This window comes from Pteropus medius, unplaced genomic scaffold, assembly GCF_902729225.1.
Source record: "Pteropus medius unplaced genomic scaffold, Ma_sr-lr_union100, whole genome shotgun sequence".
In the NCBI taxonomy this organism is placed as follows: Eukaryota; Metazoa; Chordata; class Mammalia; order Chiroptera; family Pteropodidae; genus Pteropus; species Pteropus medius.
Window position 1 is genome coordinate 5,236,735 of NW_024352787.1, and position 19,751 is coordinate 5,256,485.

A 19,751-nucleotide genomic window follows, 5' to 3' on the forward strand; every position below is an offset into this window, starting at 1 on the left:
TGATATGGCTATGAAAATTGTGGAGTTTTCAGTTGCGTAAGGTGGCAATACAGCCCATTGGGATCATGCTCAAGATGGTCAGTACGTGGTAATTATATTAAAAAAAAGTGTTCCTAAAGAAATAGCTTTGTGTGGCCATATCTGCATGTCAGGAAGTTCAAGTGCAAAGACTGCAAAGGATTTCATTGACATTTACAAAGGTCAACCATGGATGGTGGAGGCAGGCTCACAAGTAGAGTGTGTTTACCTTCATTAATTCTAAAGGCAATGTATATCCTGAGTCTAGAGACAACTGAAGAATCAAACTCATCAATAAGATTAAGATACTCTTAAAATGAACATCTAAAATTTTCCCAAACAAGTTTAGTAATTTTTGAGCCTATTTGGACAAAAATAAATATAATAATTATCCCACAATTGAATTTAGGATATACCATTCAGAATTTTTCTAAGCAACTCTAAAACTGAACTAATTTTTTAATTACATATTTATATGTACACAAATATTGTATGTTATTTATATAACATATAGGAAATATATATAGTTATATCAGGGTAAAGAACTTTAGATTATAGTATAACAAAGACAAACTTGAAACTTTAGCTAATGAAGCCTACAATTAAGAAAACTGATGGATTATTTACATTTTATGATGAGTCCAATCAATTGAGTTCAAATAGACATGTTTAAGAGCAACTATTTAGGTTCCTATGTTTGAATTATGGTCCTACCGGTTAGTAACTATGCAATCTTGCCAACATGCCTTAATTCCTCTGAGCTTCAGTTTTTTTTAATCTATAAAATAGAATAATAAATGATAGACAACTAATTAGTATTAAATGAGTTAATACATTAAAAGCAGTTAGAACTCTGCCTGGGAAAAAGTAAGCATTTAATAAATGTTAGCTACTTTTATTTTAATGTACTTACTTTATAAAGTGTTTTTCATGCATAGCTCATATATACAATGGTATGTCAATACAATTAAATAAGTTCATCTTGGTAGACAAACACAGTTCCTAGTATGAAGTTGGCATTCAATACTTTTCACTAAATGTGTTAGTGAAAAAAAAGACTAAAATATGAAAAATTATAATAACAATTATTCATATTTATAGATTGAGATAATAATAAATCCTTTTGAAGACATTTCAATAATGCAGATTATTTTCACATATAGACATATCTAGAATTTTAATAAAAGTTTGTGAGTTTGCATTTGACATTAATGTCCATCTTGTTTAAAAAAACATGCATTTAATTCTTTCAGAATTTGAAAAAAATAACAATTTTACTACTATTCACTATATTATGAATCTTACTCTTGATATGTTGTTACCATGATCTCATCACCTTGATAACAAAGTCCAAAACAAATAGAAACTTTAAAACTCATACTATTGGGTGTTTTTCTTCTAAGGATACCTGCCTAGAGGAATAGCCATGAATTCTAGATTAACAACCAAAGCCAAAACAAAATATAAAGGGATATAGTTTACCAAAATAATCTTGACTTTTTATTATAAAACATTTCAAACTTATTGAAAGTTATAGAAAATACTCTTAATACCTGTGTTGTTGCTATCCAGTTTTATCAACTCTTAACATTTTGTTGTATAGACTTCAGACATTTTTTTTAATAAAACATTTTACAGACATCCTAAAGCCCTTTGAAACCCTGTCTACCTGAGATAGTCAGTAAGTAGGATTAAATAGCTATAATTCCCAAGAGACATGATATTAAGATATGTTTGTTGTACAAGTATACAGAATTTACAGTGTCAATTCACATGATTTTGCTTCAAATTATGATAACTTACTATAGTTCTCCTTCTGCAAATTTTTGCTCATTTTTTCGAGACTTACCTATCTTAATATATGAAGATATATCTTGACATATCTTGGTATTTTATTTAACTTCTTGCTATTTCATTGAATAACTATATCATAATGTATTTATTTATCATCTTATTAACATAAGATATCTATTAGAAACAATGTTGCAGTGAATGTTCTTGAACAAATTCTTTGTGCATAAGTGAGAGAATATCTCTAGGGTGGAAACAGAATAAGTCAAAGTGAAATTTTCTGTGGTTTTGGGTACATAAATTTAAACCACTAGCTATTGATAAATTTATCTAAAAAGGTATGTGTACAAATTTATACTTCCTATTTCTTTAAATCATTGCATATATATTTCCCCCCTATTTTTTTTGTTATCTTGAATGACAAATTTATCAAATCCTCCTCTTATGTTTGTACATTTTTGGGGGTTGATTACATGTGAGAAGAGTACTGCTTTATTTCTCAAATTAGACTCAGTTCACTGAAAGATAAGGTCTTAGGAGACATAAGTTTAGTGGTTCTCAATTTTATCTACACATTACTGTACCCAGGAGATTTTTAAATTCTGATGCTCAAGCCTTACCCTGGACCTATTAAAACAACATCTCCTTGGGAGTGTGGGAAGAGAAATGCAGTTATAGTGCTGGTTTTCCCATGTCCCACCCTCCCACTCAGATTCCTAGGTGATCCCCAATTCAGTCAATATTAAGAATTATTACCCCTGCATATGGCTTATAAGAAAGGGAATGAAGCCAGAGAAAGGAAAAATTCTTGGCTATAGATACATCTCTAAAAGTGGGTGATGAACTGGAGTGTGATTCTCAGTAGCTTTATCTAGAATGGTTAGGGGCATTAGTGTCTGGAATAATAATTGGCATTTCAGGACGTGGCAATGCTTGAAACAAGAAATATAGCAAGAGTTAGTCTAACCATAGTTGGGAATGGAACTACATATCAAAGGTCAGGATTCAGTCCCCTTAGAGAAAGGCAACTTGTGAAGTCTAGGTATAAGAAAGAACCCCAGACATGTAGGCTGATTTTCAGGATTCTGGTGCCCACGGGAATTAGTATTATCTGGGACCTGAGACATAAACCAAGGCAGAAAATTCAGGAAAAGGCAGTGAGCGTTAGAGAAAGACCTTGTCTGTGTGGACACCATTGGCTCATCGCCAGTAGAAATAATTCCAGCCCCATTAGCTGACTGATGCCAGCTATATATGTTCTGTCAGACTTAATTAGAATAGATTTTGGAAATAGTTATTTTTAAACCTGTAGGATATAAGCTTCTAATTGTTGCTCAGAAGGAATGAACAAATCAAGGATAAACTCAAATGTCCGAAGTTGTAATGAATGAGGAAATAATTTGATTTGGTTCATCATTTGTAACATAAGCTATTGTCATAAACCAATAATTTATATTTAATTAAAATTGCTTTTATAGCTGGGTTGAATATCCTATTTTACTAAGATTGTCAGAGTATACTTGAAATATAAGGTAACAAATATTTATGGAATCTCAGCTATAGCAAAAGCCATTTTTCATTCTTTCCTCAGCCAAAACAATTATTATAATTTTTATAGAAAAAAATCATTAGACTTTTCTGACATGAATTGATGCAAAACTATTAAGTTAAATACCAAATTATTATTTAGGAGGCAAGAAGATACTGATGTTACCACATAGTTCATGTACTAATCTCCTGAATTCAGGAAGGAGTAAATTTCTAAAATTATAGTATCATTAGAATACCTAAAAGCTTTTCTTCAAAAACCTACTTTAGGGAAAATAAAACTAAAGGCATTCAACATGTTTTTAATTTTTTATTGTGCATTCAACTTAAAATAAGGTTTAAGACATGAGGATGATGAGATGATTGCATAGTGATTCAAAGCAAAATAGCATTTTAAAATGTCTGCATACCCTTCAGATTGACTATGAAGTCATTTGTTAAGGTGAATAATAGATAACTTTTTCTTTTCTTCCAATTCAGTGCTGAGTACAAAAGAAGGACTAAATATGTTCAGAAAAGTCTTAATCCTGAGTGGAATCAAACAGTAATTTATAAAAGTATCTCCATGGAACAGGTATGCAATAATTATTTTCTATGTGATGGATTTAGGCTAATATAAGAACAGTAATGACAAAATTATTGAAAGATTGTGATCTTAAATTCAGAGAGAAAACAAATATAAATAGAACAGGAATAAGATATCTATATGAAACAATTTACAAAAGAATTCTTTCAAAATGAAGTTTATAATTTGCCCTCTGGAAGATTTCTAACTTGACTATAAAGGTGAAACTGGATATAAGTTATAATGTATAATGTGGGTTCTTGAATTTAAAATAAGTTAAATTCACCTGCAGAAATAAGACAATTCTACTATGTATTTTGACAATTTACTGACCAAAATAATTCTAAGCCAGATATTTTATCTGAATAACCTAGACAGTTTTACAACCTATGAATTCTCTGTGTTGAGAAAGTATTTATAGATTCTCATTTCTGTTTTTAAAGATGGGAGTAAAACACAGGAAATTAGGAAAAATTACTATTTTGCTTACAAAATAGTGAGATCTCTTATGATCTCACTTTTGGACTACAAAATCATTGATATTTTACATAATATTTAATATAAACCTACATCATTTTAGATAAAATTTAAAGTATTTTTATATAAATGGAAAGCATTCAAGAAAGTGAAAATAAATGAGTCTATAATATGAGTATAATGAAAATTTGTGATAAGAAATGGGATGAATGACATTTTGATTTGAACTGTAGCTCAAGAAGAAAACACTGGAGGTGACAGTCTGGGATTATGATAGATTTTCTTCCAATGACTTTCTTGGTGAGGTGAGCCTCTGGTTTCCTTGTTCTTATTTTCTTTTGTTGTAAATCACCAATTAAAGCTTGATGCAAAACATATTTCTTAAGTTTATAAGATTACCACTTCTGGATAAAGTCCTTTGGTGAATAGAGTTTATTTTCTGATTTACTCTTTGAGTAGATGAATAGCAACTCAATAAACATTTTTTACTTTGCCACTTGATGTACTTTATAATTAATTAGCAAGATAAAATATTAATTGTTTTGATAGAAAGCTGATTATATATGCTGTGAATCCAAATAATTATGTTAAAGATTTGAGATAATTATAAAATGAACTGAATTTTTTTACTTTTTTCACATTTAGAAAAAAAAAAAGTTCAGCTATCTGCCAAAGTTTATTTAACATCATGCCTAGGAATAAGAATGCCACATTTTCTAGAATTTGATATTTTTGGCAATCGATAATTACTATATTTTGTAAATAGAAATACCACTACTAAACATGATGCTATAAACAGAATGATGTCTTTTGTTTCCAAAGACTATTGATATACTAGAGCAATGTGAAAATAATAATAAAAGCAAGATATTTTGTAGCAAACTTTGGGGGTAAGGTTAGGACTGTAACCCAGAGAAATAGATTAAAATGTGTTTTCGGGTTATTAAACTGCTATTCCTCACTGCATGTATGAATGATTGGATGTGACATTTTACATTCTATGTCTTTCAAGTGTCCCATGAAAAAATCTCTCAAAGTATCTTAAGAACAAAACTAGAAGTAATAAAAAAACAATTTTATACGAACTCACAAGTATCCTAACTGTATCATGAAATCCGTTAAAGTCAGACCCTGTGATTTTTTTTTCTTATCTATCATATTTAAAAAACATATTTTTTCTTTAGTGATTTTTGCTTAGAACAGAATTTATAACTTAATGTTAAAAAATAAATCATCTCCAAAAAATATGAAAATATGATAGTTATCCTTTTTGATAGAGACAATAGAAAACATTAGTGTAATCTAGTGACATGAGGCCTTGTTTGATTCCTAGACTTAGTATTTCTTTCCCTTCAAATTAGACCATTTAGCCTTCACCTGTATGGTCCATGCTAATCTTGATCTAATCTTGGACTAATCTTGGACTAATCTTGATCTTGGACAGCACTACTCTAGGATGTAGGGTTATATCTGACTTAAGATCCCATTTCAAAAAACTGACTCATTGAAGTCTTTACAATTTATTATATTTACATGAATCCAGAGCATGTCTCCATTGTGCTGGTTTTTATTTTTTTAAATCTCTCATCAAATTTAAGATGCCAGCAACTGTAAAATATACTATAATTAATGAAACACTAAGAATTTTTTTAAAAGTGTTGCTATTTAAGCCATGACACAATGCTTTCTCATCATAAATTGTTAGTCATATCCCTATTTCAAATGTGAATGAAAGTTATTTTAAAATAAAATAAGTTACTAGCTACAAATTATTTATTCTTTTTTATTTTGTCCTTTTTGTAACTGAGATTGGACAGTCTTCAGAAATGCTAGCCAAGTTTAGGGCTAGAATGTGTCTATTTAACAAAACTTTATTTCATAAAGAGATTGAATTTTGACTCTACTTTTCACATTATCTCCAAAAAATGTAATTAATAGCCAAAGATTTTATACAGTTCAATTTATGCAAACATTTATTAAGCATCTAGGATGCACAAGTTGTTGTACGCATTATCATGGGTGAAGAAAAATGAGAAAGACGGCTTCATTGTCCTTAAAGATTATACTATATCCTTGGGCTTATATTTTTGAATAAATTTCAGATTACAGAAAAAAGTAATGACATACTATACTTTTTTTCAGGTATTGATTGACTTATCTAGCACATCTCACCTCGATAACACTCCTAGGTGGTATCCTCTCAAAGAACAAACTGAAAGCATTGATCATGGCAAGTCCCATTCCAGTCAAAGCAGCCAGCAGTCCCCAAAGCCATCTGTCATCAAAAGCAGAAGCCATGGTATCTTCCCTGACCCATCCAAGGGTAGGAGATATTTCAAGTAGAAAAGACTTTTGTCTGTTTGTTCACTCAGTATCTTCTTAAATATGAATGCCTGTATAATTAATATATTTTGAAAGGTTGGATTCTATTGGAAAATATTTAATATAATACCATGCAAAGTCTAATAGATATAAAATCAGGAGAAATGGGATTTAGTCTCAGATCAATACATAATTAGGTTTATGATTTTGTGATCTTCATTTCTCTAACTCTTCATTTTTCAACCTGTAAAATGAAGGAGGTTGGGCTATATTAGCCTTTGGTTCTTTTCAAGCTCTCAAAATTCATGATAATATGATTTTACGATGAATTGAAGTATTTCATAAAGAAAATATAAAAATCCGCAACAGTTCATTGACTAGACAAAACTATCATTTCCATTTGTATATATTTCTTCTAATTGTTCGAATCCTTATTTTTTCATTGGTATACTCTTACTCATAAATTATATAAAACAGATGAACATATATAATTTTGAATCCTGCTTATCATATCAAAAACACATTCCCCATGTCATCAAAATAATTGGCATACTAGAATTTACTTAAACTTTTTCTAAATGTTGGACTCAAGCTAATTCTATGATTTTTTAAAATGATTAATATAATTTTAAAAAGCACTGGTATAGATTGGGTTTAGCAATATGCACAGCATTCCCATTTGAATGAATTTTCCTTTAGCGATTCATTACCAATTATCTTACAACAAAACATTAATTCATCATAAACTGAGTTACTCCCTGTATGAGATAACCATGCAGTATCTTACCTAGATATACTGAACTATTTATAAGTATCAAATGCATTTTTTTATATTGGACCTAATTATTGCTTCCTTCTCTCCTCTTAGAAAATATATCTATTGAAAAGTGGTTCTTTGCACATTAGAGAGCAATGAGTCATAAGGGCAAGTGTTCTAGGAGATAGAAAACTGAGGCTACATCCAGTTGGCCACTGAATTTATATGACAAACCACTGACTACAATGAGTGCTATAGATTACTTATGGATGAGTTTTACAGATCATTCATGAGTTTTGCAGTTCATTCTTGGCCAAGATCAACTCTGGCCTGGCCTGATTTGCATTCTGTAAGATCATTAGTATAAAGACCTCTTCCTCTATGACTACCATAGTAAATGTGTAATCTATATATACATTCTCAAAATTAGCTGAGATAATGATTCTACAATCTCTACTTCTAATATGCCCTGGAGACTCACAACTCTTCATCCAGGAATTCACTACATTTTTACTTAAAAGTCCACCTATGGCAGTATAAACCTATTGTCTCTTACCTGGTCCCTATTAGAATTAGCAGAGTTGCTTGGTGAAACTATAATATTCATTCATATGAGCCTAGTTAGAATGTATTCCTCTTCTCAAACTTACCTCTTCTCAAGATTATCATCCATTTGCCTTTCTTCCCAAAAAGTGCTTCCCAAATGTGTAATCCTATTACTGTATGGTGAGCAGATACATAAATGAGCCAAAAAAAGAGACAGATTACTATAAATCTTAGATAATTTTAAATTATGTGAAGCTTAGCAGATGCTGGGGCAACTTTAACTCATATTTTACCCTTTTTTTAACCAGACATGCAGGTTCCCACCATTGAGAAATCCCATAGTAGTCCCGGTAGCTCAAAATCCTCATCTGAAGGTCATCTCCGCTCTCATGGACCATCTCGCAGTCAAAGCAAAACCAGTGTCACTCAGACCCACCTGGAAGATGCAGGGGCTGCTATAGCCGCTGCTGAAGCTGCCGTGCAACAACTCCGCCTTCAACCAAGTAAAAGACGCAAATAAATTCCTCAGCATGGCAGCTTAATGTTCATCTGTTGCCTTTCTTTTCTGCTGTCCTTTCCTGTTTGCTTTCTGTTTTTGGCATACTGTGCTCACTCTGTTCTCTGTCCCTTTGTCTGTGTAAGAACAATATCAGTACATGAATATGCTCTTTCTTATTTAGATTTTTTTTTAATTGACATAGACTGCAGTAAAACTGGCTGTTTCTCCTTGGTCTCCACCATCCATCCAACCTGGCTCATAGTATTTGGTACCTGTGTCTGTGATGTTTGCAGGCAAACAATGTTGTGTGTCCTTTTTGTGTGCACTCAAATATCCTTTAGACTACAGGAATCATAAGCACAAGTGGCTACCAAAATTCTAAGCATTACACCATAAAAAAAAAAAAAGCACACACAAGCATTTAGAGCAGATTAGCCATGAGATGCTCATGTCTGAAAACACTCAAAAATTTTAGGCAGAATAGTAATGTGACCAACAGTCAAGTTCTAGAATCTAGAGAGAAAAGCTATTTCAAGTTTAAAAACATTAATAAATTATGCATGTGAAATGTGGGAAACTTTCTAGTCTTTTGAAAAAAAATCTGTGAAGGAAATCATGTTTCTTATATTTTCAAGAAAGTATATAATATTAATATACATATAAGCATATGTGATGAGGCAATATAACGTCATTAAGGAGCACAATCAGTTCTATTCTGTTGATTCACACTTTGTGTATAACAGAATTTATAGGTTATTTTTTTCCTAACCATTGGAAGTCCTTTGAAAGTCAAGATATTAATTAAAGCATAACAATTTACCCATCTTAATAGCTGTATTTTCATTTAATTTGTGAAAACTTAGTAATTAACATTTAAAAACTTAGGTACAGAGATTTTACAAATGTAGGTGCACTGTTACTTCCAAGAGGCATAAGCCAGACAGTGAAGAGAGATTGTTTCCTCTATCTCCCAAAGTCATCATTTCCAAAGAAACAGCCAGTTTTAACCCTCTTTAGTGCTGTGCATGTGGTGTCATTTTGGCAGTTGAAAACACAACTTATTTAAATAGAGCAAAAGATCACTTCTGTTTGCATGACTAACATTTAAGCTGGTTCCATCTGAGGATACATACTCTGGGTTTCCATTTCACCCACACTGCCACAGCAGCACATAAAAGCGATCAGTCTAATCATGCCAGGAAGCAGCACAGACACAGCATAGCAGGAGTCCTCCCCATTCAAAGAACTCAGTCTGATAATCTGCCTCCACCAGCCAATGGCAACCAAGACCAAAGCCAGCTAGCCCTCAGGAAGGTGATGTCTGATGGACCAGTCAAGCCAGAAGGAGGTGAGCAGAAAGGCGCTATTCAAAGCACACAGCAAGAACATTCCCCCTATTTAAAGCCCTTCTCTTTTAATTTTTAGAGATTGTCTGATAAGATATGTTTATCCACTTTTTAATGTGCTTTTGTGGGCATGGCATTTCAGGGCTTCATCGTCACCGTGTAAGTCCCAAGATCAGTCCCCTAATATATTAACTATAGTGATTTGTATTTTTCTATGCACTGGGCGTCTTTTGACTTTTGTTGGGAAATAGATTAACGGTATTCATATTGCCAGAATGGAATGCATGCTACTAACCTAATCTGTTCAAGCATGACTATAAATATGTTGCATTGTGATAAAACTTTAAACTGCTCACAATTCGAGTTAGCATACCAGTTGATATGTAGATCAGTTTTTGTTGCATATCATTTCAAGTGTAACTTTTAAAAAATTTGGTGGATTTTGGAAATTATTAGAGGAAAGTAAAGGAAAAATTGTCAATGCACTCATTCACCTTGACATGGTGAAAGTTCTCTCTTGATCCTACAAACAGACATTTTCCACTCATGTTTCCGTAGTTGTTAAGTGTATCAGCTGTGTTGGGCATGTGAATATTCAAGTGCCTGTGTAATAAATAAAGTATCTTTATTTCATTCATAAACTACTGGGTTCTGAGCCATTGTTATATGATGCAGTTTAATATGAGTGTGTCAGTTTTTGCTTTCTCATTTGATTCCTTGCAATAGAGTATTTATAGTTACTGCTCCATTGTTAGTGAGAGTTGTAATGATAGAGCATTTCAAAGCAGACCAAAGTTTCATGCCAAAAACATTATAAGATAGATGGAAAATTATTACCAAATAAAAGTAACAGAGCTGACATAAACACGTAAATAAATAATGGGGTTGGGCTACTCTTATGCAGTGCTTCCACTGTTTCTTTCTCCCACATCTGATCTTCTTAATAATCATCTTGATTCTTGGATAAAGGAAGACAAATTCTATGAACCTTTGCTCTGGAGATGCATCTAAACTTGATTCTGTAGCTGTGTTCAGAAAAGAAAGCAAATTTATATCTGACCCTAACTTGACCCCAACATTGTGGAGTTTTTCCCAAGAAAGAGTGCCACTGCCAATGACAGGAATTAAACAATGGTGATTATAAAATTATCTTCAAATTTAATTTAAAACCATATTTAAAATATAAAGTTTTTTTAAAAACTAGGATAGCAGTGTTTTCCCTTTGTCTCTTCCAGCCCTAAAATACTTGATTTTATGATTCTATACTTTCCACAGTATTAAAATCAAACCTTGTACTTTCCTATTGAATTTCTCTTTATTCTCAGAAAATTTTAAAAAATTTAATACACTCTTGTCCCAACTAACCAATTAGTTAGGGGCTGTGGAAAATGTATGTGGCCATACAGAGGGCAAATCACTGTGATGTTTCTTGAATTAGCCAGGTAATTAAGGAAACAATTCGCTTAAACATTAAGATAATTCTGAATGTGCCCAGTTTATAGATTATCACTGAAGCCCTAATTCCCTTTTCTAGTTAGCCTTACTAGCACTTTCTAAAATCACTTAAAATTCTGCCTCTCACCTTTTCTTCCATCAAATAAGTACTGTTGATTTCTTAATGTTATTCATTTTCTTCAAATATTTCATAATTATAAATGTCACAGTAGTCAAGAGCTTCCCTTATTTTGCATCTTATGTTTAATTATCATGATCTAAGTATTACTATACAATATTTTGTCTGATTGTTTTTCCAGATGTGGTTGTCAAAATTTGTAGCATAATGTTTTTAATCTCCTTTCTTTGAATAATGCTCTAATGGATATTCTCATTCATTTAAAGTGCTATGATTGAACCTTGAATTCATTCTTTATTGAAGTTACAATCAAAAGGAAATCAAGATACCATAGCATACTTTCTTGTTTAATTTTATTCTAATAGGTGATAAAGAAAATGGCATGTTTTCTAAAATATAAATATATTATTTCTCTTCTACTATAAATGTGCCAGGAATATAATTCAACCATGCATTAAGCAAACAACTAATGGCATACATATTATAGGATTAAATTTATATAAAATGCCATTTAATTAGTTCAAAACTTAGAAAAATTGGTAAAAGATGTAAACATATAAAGAGCCAGCAAGTTCCTGTTCACTAACTGCAAAACTATTTGCATTAATTTTTAAAGTTTGGATAAAAGTCTCCCATTTCAAATCTCACAATGGAGTTTATATAATCACATCTACATTCCGAAAAGAAACACCATGCATTGGAATAATTCTTCATATCGTACAAATTGTTTTGTCACCCATTGTCTCATTTTATCTCACCTGGTAGATGAGGTATGCATTGCAGATATTCTTATCCCTGTATTTTGAGTAAGCAATCAGCGAGAGGGCTAGGATGACTGACAGAAGAACACACAGCTAGAAATTTTCTGAATCATCCGTATAACCCATATCCTGTCACTAGGCCTAAACATTTGTGTTTTAAATACATTGGCTCCTTTGAAATCAAAATGTCCTGATTTCGGTAAAAGCAATTGTTATTTACTTATTTGTTATTTATCACTCAAATTCTTACAAATGATTAGAAGTGCTAGAAATGATGGTAGAATACAATTTAGACTAGCTCTACTTACATGATCCTCTTTTCTGAAGGCTGATAATTAAGCTGCCACAAACCGAGGAAATAAAATCCTCTCACTGTACAAGTGCAATGCAGCAGTAAGGAGGATCTGTAGAGGAGGCCGTGTGTACATCTGTAGTAATTTCTTTCAAGGGTGATAAAATTGTCCCTAAAGAGCTTTTTAAATATTTTTTCTGAGATTTTCAGCAAATTTCTTTTTGAAGTAGCATAAAATATGGGTCAGGCAAGAATTATGGAGTGAGCCAGAAGGAACTTTTTTTCCCCCCAGGGTTCAGTTGCATGCTAGGAAACCTGAAGGGAAAGAATAGATTGAACCAGATCATCCTGATACCTAAACAACTCTCTGTTTGTATTTAGAGATTCCCCCCCCAATTTTTTTCAAGCCAATTGGTTTGGTTGAACACAGGCCTTGCCATTTCAGAAGATGACACCAACAAGAGAAGAGAGTTTTAAAAGTGGTTTGTTTTTTTAAATCATACCAAAAGTAAAACAAATTGATGCATTCTTAAAACCTTGAGAATGAATTTACTTGACACATATATTACATTTTAAGTGCAGTTTGACATTTCTGAACTATTTTCGATACTAAGATTGTAGGTGAGTTTTAAATTTTGAACCAGTAATACAGAATGAATAGAAATATCCCTCCACTCTAGGCAATAAAATAAGAGCCATTGGAATAGATTGGAGGGATTAGATGAGAAGATCAATCATTGAATTAGTTGCGTGAGGGAATTATGACTGAGTGCCTTGGTGGGACTGAATTGTAGGAGAAAAGCCTGAAGCTACTTCCACAGACCGCTGCTGGAAACTCCACTTTCAATAAGGCTTGTTGCGGCACCTGTCAGAGCTTCATATCCATATGTTACCATGGGAAACTCTTACTAAGCCATCACTCTGTGGGAGCTGCTCTCTTGGGCATGTGGTCGCGGGTGGATGGGTTGGGAAGCAGGGCGGGCACTGGGAATGGAGGGAATTGTTGGTTACAAAAAGTAGTAGCTAATCAGTGTCTCATTCTCTTCCAATGGGAAGTAGAAAGTCACTTTTGATCAGAAAGAATTTAGCATTCTGGTTTTGGAAAGGAAAGAGTTCAAAGGGAAGTCAAGGAGAAGAGAAATCAGAATGAGTTTGTTTGGAGGTGAAGTCTTTTGTAACATTTGTAACAGGTCAATAAAAACAGATTTACATTCATTTCAATGTGTTCATAAAAAAACCTTAAAAAATAAAACCTTGGATAGTTTAATATAAAAAGTTGAAACTGTAATGATGTGAACACAGAAAACATTCAAGAAAATCTGAGAGAATCAAATTAATTTCAACTTTCAAAGTTCTATGCCTATTTCTCTAGAAGTCTCTGTGAAAACCAAAATCTCTTCTAAAGTTTTGTTTTTTTTAAGAGTTCTTATATTTTCTTAGAATGATTGATTATGCATTTTCAACTCTTTCTGTAGTCATATAAAATGTATTGCCAGAACTATCTCTGTAATACATCTATAGCAACAGACAGTACATGAATAATTCTGATCACATGACATCATTGTCTCCTGTTTATGACCTTCCTTCACAAGGGTGATTCCACTGACCTACCATCTAGCCATGGGTCTGCATAGAGCCATCCACATAAAGTATGTCTGATTCACACTGGGTATTTACATGTTCATTTCATCTGACTTGAATAGCAAGACCAACTGGTCTGTCTAAGTATCAAACTTGTTTTCCGTCTGTGCCTTAGTCAAATGATCTAGCTATGGACATATGTAATTGGGCATGACTATTAATATATGATCTGACAAGAAGAAAAAGACCTAATTTTAACATGCCAAAGTCCCTTAAATGCTATTTACGACATGTCTTTAACAACATGAAACTTAATTTTTTAAAAGGCAAATTATTGTACTTTGGGCTCGAGGAAATTATTTTCTAAAAGTTAATTTATGAAATTACCACCAGGGAGTAGAACCCTGAGGAAATGAGACAGACAAGTAAATGCTGATGAAGGAAAAGTAAGAAGCTTGGAATGTGAGAAGGCTGATGGGGACAAGTGCAGGACCCTGGATAGACTGTATGATGTGAGCATGGGCCTGGGAACATTGTAATCTGGTAGCGGGGATCAAGGAACCAGGGAAATGCTACCTAAGGAGAAGGATAGTGATTCCAAGACCATAATCTGGCTACTTAACAGTATTGCCTAAATCCAGGTATCTAACCAAGAATTACTTGATTTTTTTCCACTTTTCATCTGCATGTATCACATTATGTAAAATCATGATATTTCACCCATTCTTTATTGTACAAGATAATCTGAGGTGAGAGAGAGGGGGAACCTATGAATACAGGAGAGGATGAAAGGAACCTTCGTGTGTACCGAGGCAGATTGAGAAAATATGCTTTTTTCTTTTCATTTTATTGCGGTTTTGAATGTGTAAATACACAATTAATCGTTGAGGAGCCAAAAAAAAAAGCTTATGGATTTTAAATATGTTTTAAGATACTGAAAGATAAAAATTAATAAATCAGTTAAATTAATCATTTGAAGAAAAACTGATCAAAATATTAATATTGATATTACAAATCAAATAACTGATAATTTTTTAAAGAAGAAAATGCTTGATAAAAGTCAGGAACATGGGTCTCTATTTTTAAACATCTAAGAAAGAAATTAGAATAAAATTTCTGCTCTACTTGTTTTAAAAGAACACAGAAGGAAAATTTGCTTTTTCTGATTACAAACTCGAAACCATATTATTTTAAATTTTCTAGGCCATATCACATTTTTATCTGGCTTTATATAAAATGAACTTGGAATCTATATAGAGAGATATAGAAATGAACTTTTTTTATACTATGTAATTCAAATTTCTATATAAATCTCTTATATACATTCAGTTTTAGTTTGTCGTAAAGCATCCTCATTGCTAATGACGTTTGATAAAGTAACTAACTATTGAATTACTACTTTAGCTCCAACCAACTATTAATATGCAAGAAAATTAAAAAGATTTTATATACAGGAAACCCTTTTGGAAGAATTTGCATCATTTAATGCCTTCCAAATATCATTATTTATTCTGGGTTTCTGTATACCATAAGTAGCTTTTTAAAGCAAAAATAGAACAGACAAGCAAACTGTTATGATACATTAATTTTTAATTCAGAACTTGTGCTCCTAGAGTTGTGAAGTTCTGGGTAGAACAACTTTTTAGAAAGCTTAGAAGCTGAGAAAAGTTAAAAGGTTAATGATATCAATAATAATAAATCTTTTCAAGAGAGGTTAACAACTTAACGTTTTTTAGTATAAAAAAATAAAAGACACCATAGTGATCACGAAATATATAGTGGTTTAGGATAACTATCAAAAAAGCTGGTGCTAATTGGTTTCTTCTTATTTTCACAGTTAACACTTCTTTCTATCGCTATAGATCTAGATCAATATTTCTCAGTGTGTCTGTCGACCCCTGGGCATTCCATAGACCCTTTTAAGGGTTTATTAGGTCAAAAAAATTCTTAGGAATATTAAAATGTTATTTTCCTTTTTCACTCTCATTCTTTCTCAAGCATACAGTGAAGTTTTCCTGCATTTACATGCGATGTCAGGACATCATTGCTTTGATGACTAATGGAAAATGTATTGTTGATTATTTTTAATTTTTCTTAATTTTGAATATGACAAATGTTGATAGATATAATACATAAAACAAAGTTCTTTGAGGGAATTCAGTAATTTTTAAAAATGTAAAAGACATCTTGAGATCAAAATGTTTGAGCCAATGATCTATACCCATGCACAATCGTAATTTTTCCAATAGCCAAAGGCATTGAATAATTAGAGGTTTCTTCCAAAATACAGTTATCATATTTATCTTTAAATTTTGTATTCCTTATATCTGTTATATTGCATTTCAGAATCCTTTCTTTCTTTTCTCGTTTAATTTTAATTTATAATTTTTAAGATTGACCAAGAGCAATTTTCATTTTATATTTTTATTCAAAATATTTTATTGGGAATGATTTAAATTAAATTATGATTATATGTCCATGTTCATTACTTCTTACTTTCAGAATCTGACTGGTAAGTTGCCTGTCAGCTTTAATTCAGCTGTTCTCGACGTAAGGTGGAGTAAGAGTATTATAAAGGTAGAATAAATTTTATTTGTGTCCTTATCTTGAAGATAAACTTCATTGAAAAAAGCAATTGTTTATAAGTTACTTTTTTTTATTTTCTATTGCATTATCTGTATTACTGTACCATTTACTACATATTAATTATGTTGGCATAACTAACAATAAAAAAACTGAAGATCATCACTTTGATTCAAATTTGAGGAAAAATTAAGTTTCTTACCTCTTACCAAATTTTTGATTACTAATATTCAAGGATATAATTTAGCACGTTTTAAGTAATTAAAGCTAAAAAGAGAATTCTGAAAATATGTATCATTTATAAAAAATATTATCTGAATTACCTGTATTAGTTGTTCATTTATTTACATTCATAAACACATTTATTTTTAATGAATGTTATGTTCCAGAACCTCGTTAAAGTGTTAATGATACTGCAGTGAACAAAATAGACAAAAATCAATGGCCCTGTGAATCTGCCATCTTAGTAATATTTATTGAATAACCAATTAAAGATATCTGGGAAGAATTATGAAGAATGAGAAAGCATGAGTTCTGTCTACCTTCAACTGAGATTGAAAAAGAAAAATGCAATTAGTTATCGACTTAAGTTTTTATATAACTAAACATCATTATGTTTAGAAATATGCCGAAACATAATTAATTATATTTTTATTTGTTCTGGCTTTGATTCTCTTTAATAATCTTTCCAGTCCACTGGGGTATAATTAACTACAAGAGGAGAGAAATCTTTTGAAAACGATCTATTTGGAGGAGGTAGAAAGATTAAGGAAGTTAACTAGAGACGTTAGGTCCCAGAGGACTGGACATGGATTTATCAAATAATTGTCTGAACTCTTTTTTACTTTGTGACCATTGACTACATTTGAATGATATCAAAAATAATATTCGGTGTTTGTTGTAGCAGTAGCCACATAAATCAGTCTACCATTATTAATTTGTATTTAATTTGTATTTGTTTATCCTGGAAATATATTTCCTTTGGGCAGGATTTTTATGTAAATCAAACCATTTAGATTCCATTTAAGGACTGTTATCCTTGTTATCTAAGTATTCATGATCTAAATTGTCAGTTTTAGGATTATGTAAAAACATTTTTCAAAACTGACTACTTTTATAATTACTTTTTACTGAAACAATCTTGCATATTTTGCAAGCAAACCCCAAGAGAGAGGATATTTCTGCTTCGAAGGAAAATGAAATGAATATTGAAAAATTAAGAGTTGCCTTTAAAAATGTGAATGTTTTTTCTTTCAAATATCATCCTACTATTAACTTTTTAATGATAATCTTTAGTGTGTTGTAACAATTGTGCTAGAATCCTTTAGCACAAAACCAAAACTTGGCACTTTATAAATTCTTTATTTGTTCTATTTATTTGGACACAGCTGGAATTATAACTACATTTATTAAAGAGAAAATGAATTTATTTTCTTAATTTTCATTTTTGATCATGTCTTAATGAAACTTTTTTCCATTTTTACTATGACATTTTAGTCCCCACTTAAACTATATTTACTTTAAATGACTTCTTCCAAAACCAGTTCTAAATCAAAAACACTTTAAAAAGAAAGATGCACTTAAAAGGTAACATTATAGCATTAATGCAAGGACTATAGTATACTAGCCATCACGTATTATATTTACGTAAGAAAAAATTCTTCTCTACCATGTTATTAGTTAACTTTACCTTCATTTCCAAACACCTGTTATATTGAAATTATACATTATTACTTCTGTTCCCTGAAGTGATCATTGATCCTATTATCTACAAAGATAGAGAATGAATGATTAGTTAGTGAGTTTAGAAAATACCTACAAATTACTGATAGTGTTAGGTAAAAACATGGAATTGATCATTACAATGTCTTGAAAAATTCAGTCATAAAGCCAATGTGGATGAGAGGAAAGGGAGTGAACACGATTGCCTTTCTGGAAACAGCAAACAGAGGCATTACATCTCCATCTCCCTCTCTGAAAGAAGCTACTGTATGAATATGGAATATGTTAAGGCATATATTTTAATTTTTATAAGAAAAAATGATACTGCAAAATTTCATTTCTCATCATTCGTTATAATTTTCTGATATCTTTGTTTTTTAACCAATAATTTGTCATTTTAAAAAATATTTCAGTGCCATCCTTCCTTCACCTGACCTTCTCAAAAAAAGTTTACAAAAGTCAGAGTTACCTATTTTTAATACTTTTATTTGTGAAAACTTATAATTTAGGAATATGCAAACACACTTACAAATAGCTGTATTGAAACTACCTGTGCCATTTTTCTAGTGTCAAGATTTCTTTTAAATCTTCCCAATTGAATAATGAATATACTAGAGTAAATTTAGGAAAAAAAGATTCAACTTCTAATGTCCTCATAAGATGCAACATCTCTTCTTAAATTAATACCCCTGAACTGTATTAGAAAACATAAAAAATGTGATTGGACATAATTCAAGGGAAAACCTGCCAAATAATGCTGGTAACAATGGAAATTGAAACCTGACATTTTCAGGTACATATTCACAACAAATCAACAAATGAGATAAAACTGCAAAATCTCTGGTAAAAATAAAAACAAAAACATTATTTCTAAAATAGCCAGATGGTTATTTCAGTTCCATTATTAAACTATTGGAATAAACAAAAGAATTATTCATTGATTTATCTTAATTTCAAACAGTTGATCTTAATTTCATAGACTGGATTAACATTATGATAAAGATAATATTAATACTTTATCAACCAAGTAATTTGGGAAATTATAAGCTACCTACATAATTCTTGAAATATTTAGAAATAACTTTGAGCTGAACCAAAAATATAAAACCAATGATGGAACATCACAAGCATCAAGGCTTTATACATTCCAAACACTGAATTATGAGGAAGACAGAGATCTCACAATCTTAATTTGAGATAATTGGATGTGATAGAAAAGTGGATTAACATTTTTTAGTTTTGATTCTTTCTCTCATTAATTAATGTGTGAACTGGAACAAGTCACTTAATCTTTACAGGGCTTAATTTTCTTATAGGTTATATGATGGGTCAGGAGCAGGTTATCGCTACAGTGTTTACCAGCTTTTAAT

At 31.3% G+C, this 19,751-nt stretch overlaps 1 protein-coding gene across 1 annotated transcript in view; it reads left to right on the top strand.

Annotated features, from left to right (window-relative positions):
* PCLO (piccolo presynaptic cytomatrix protein) overlaps nucleotides 1-19,751 on the top strand; it is a 349,327-nt gene that overhangs the window by 288,028 nt on the left and 41,548 nt on the right. The window contains 5 exon segments of the mRNA XM_039849076.1: nucleotides 3,838-3,931; nucleotides 4,633-4,704; nucleotides 6,542-6,722; nucleotides 8,333-8,527; nucleotides 9,689-9,871. Of these exon segments, the coding sequence (XP_039705010.1) occupies nucleotides 3,838-3,931; nucleotides 4,633-4,704; nucleotides 6,542-6,722; nucleotides 8,333-8,527; nucleotides 9,689-9,871 (725 nt within the window).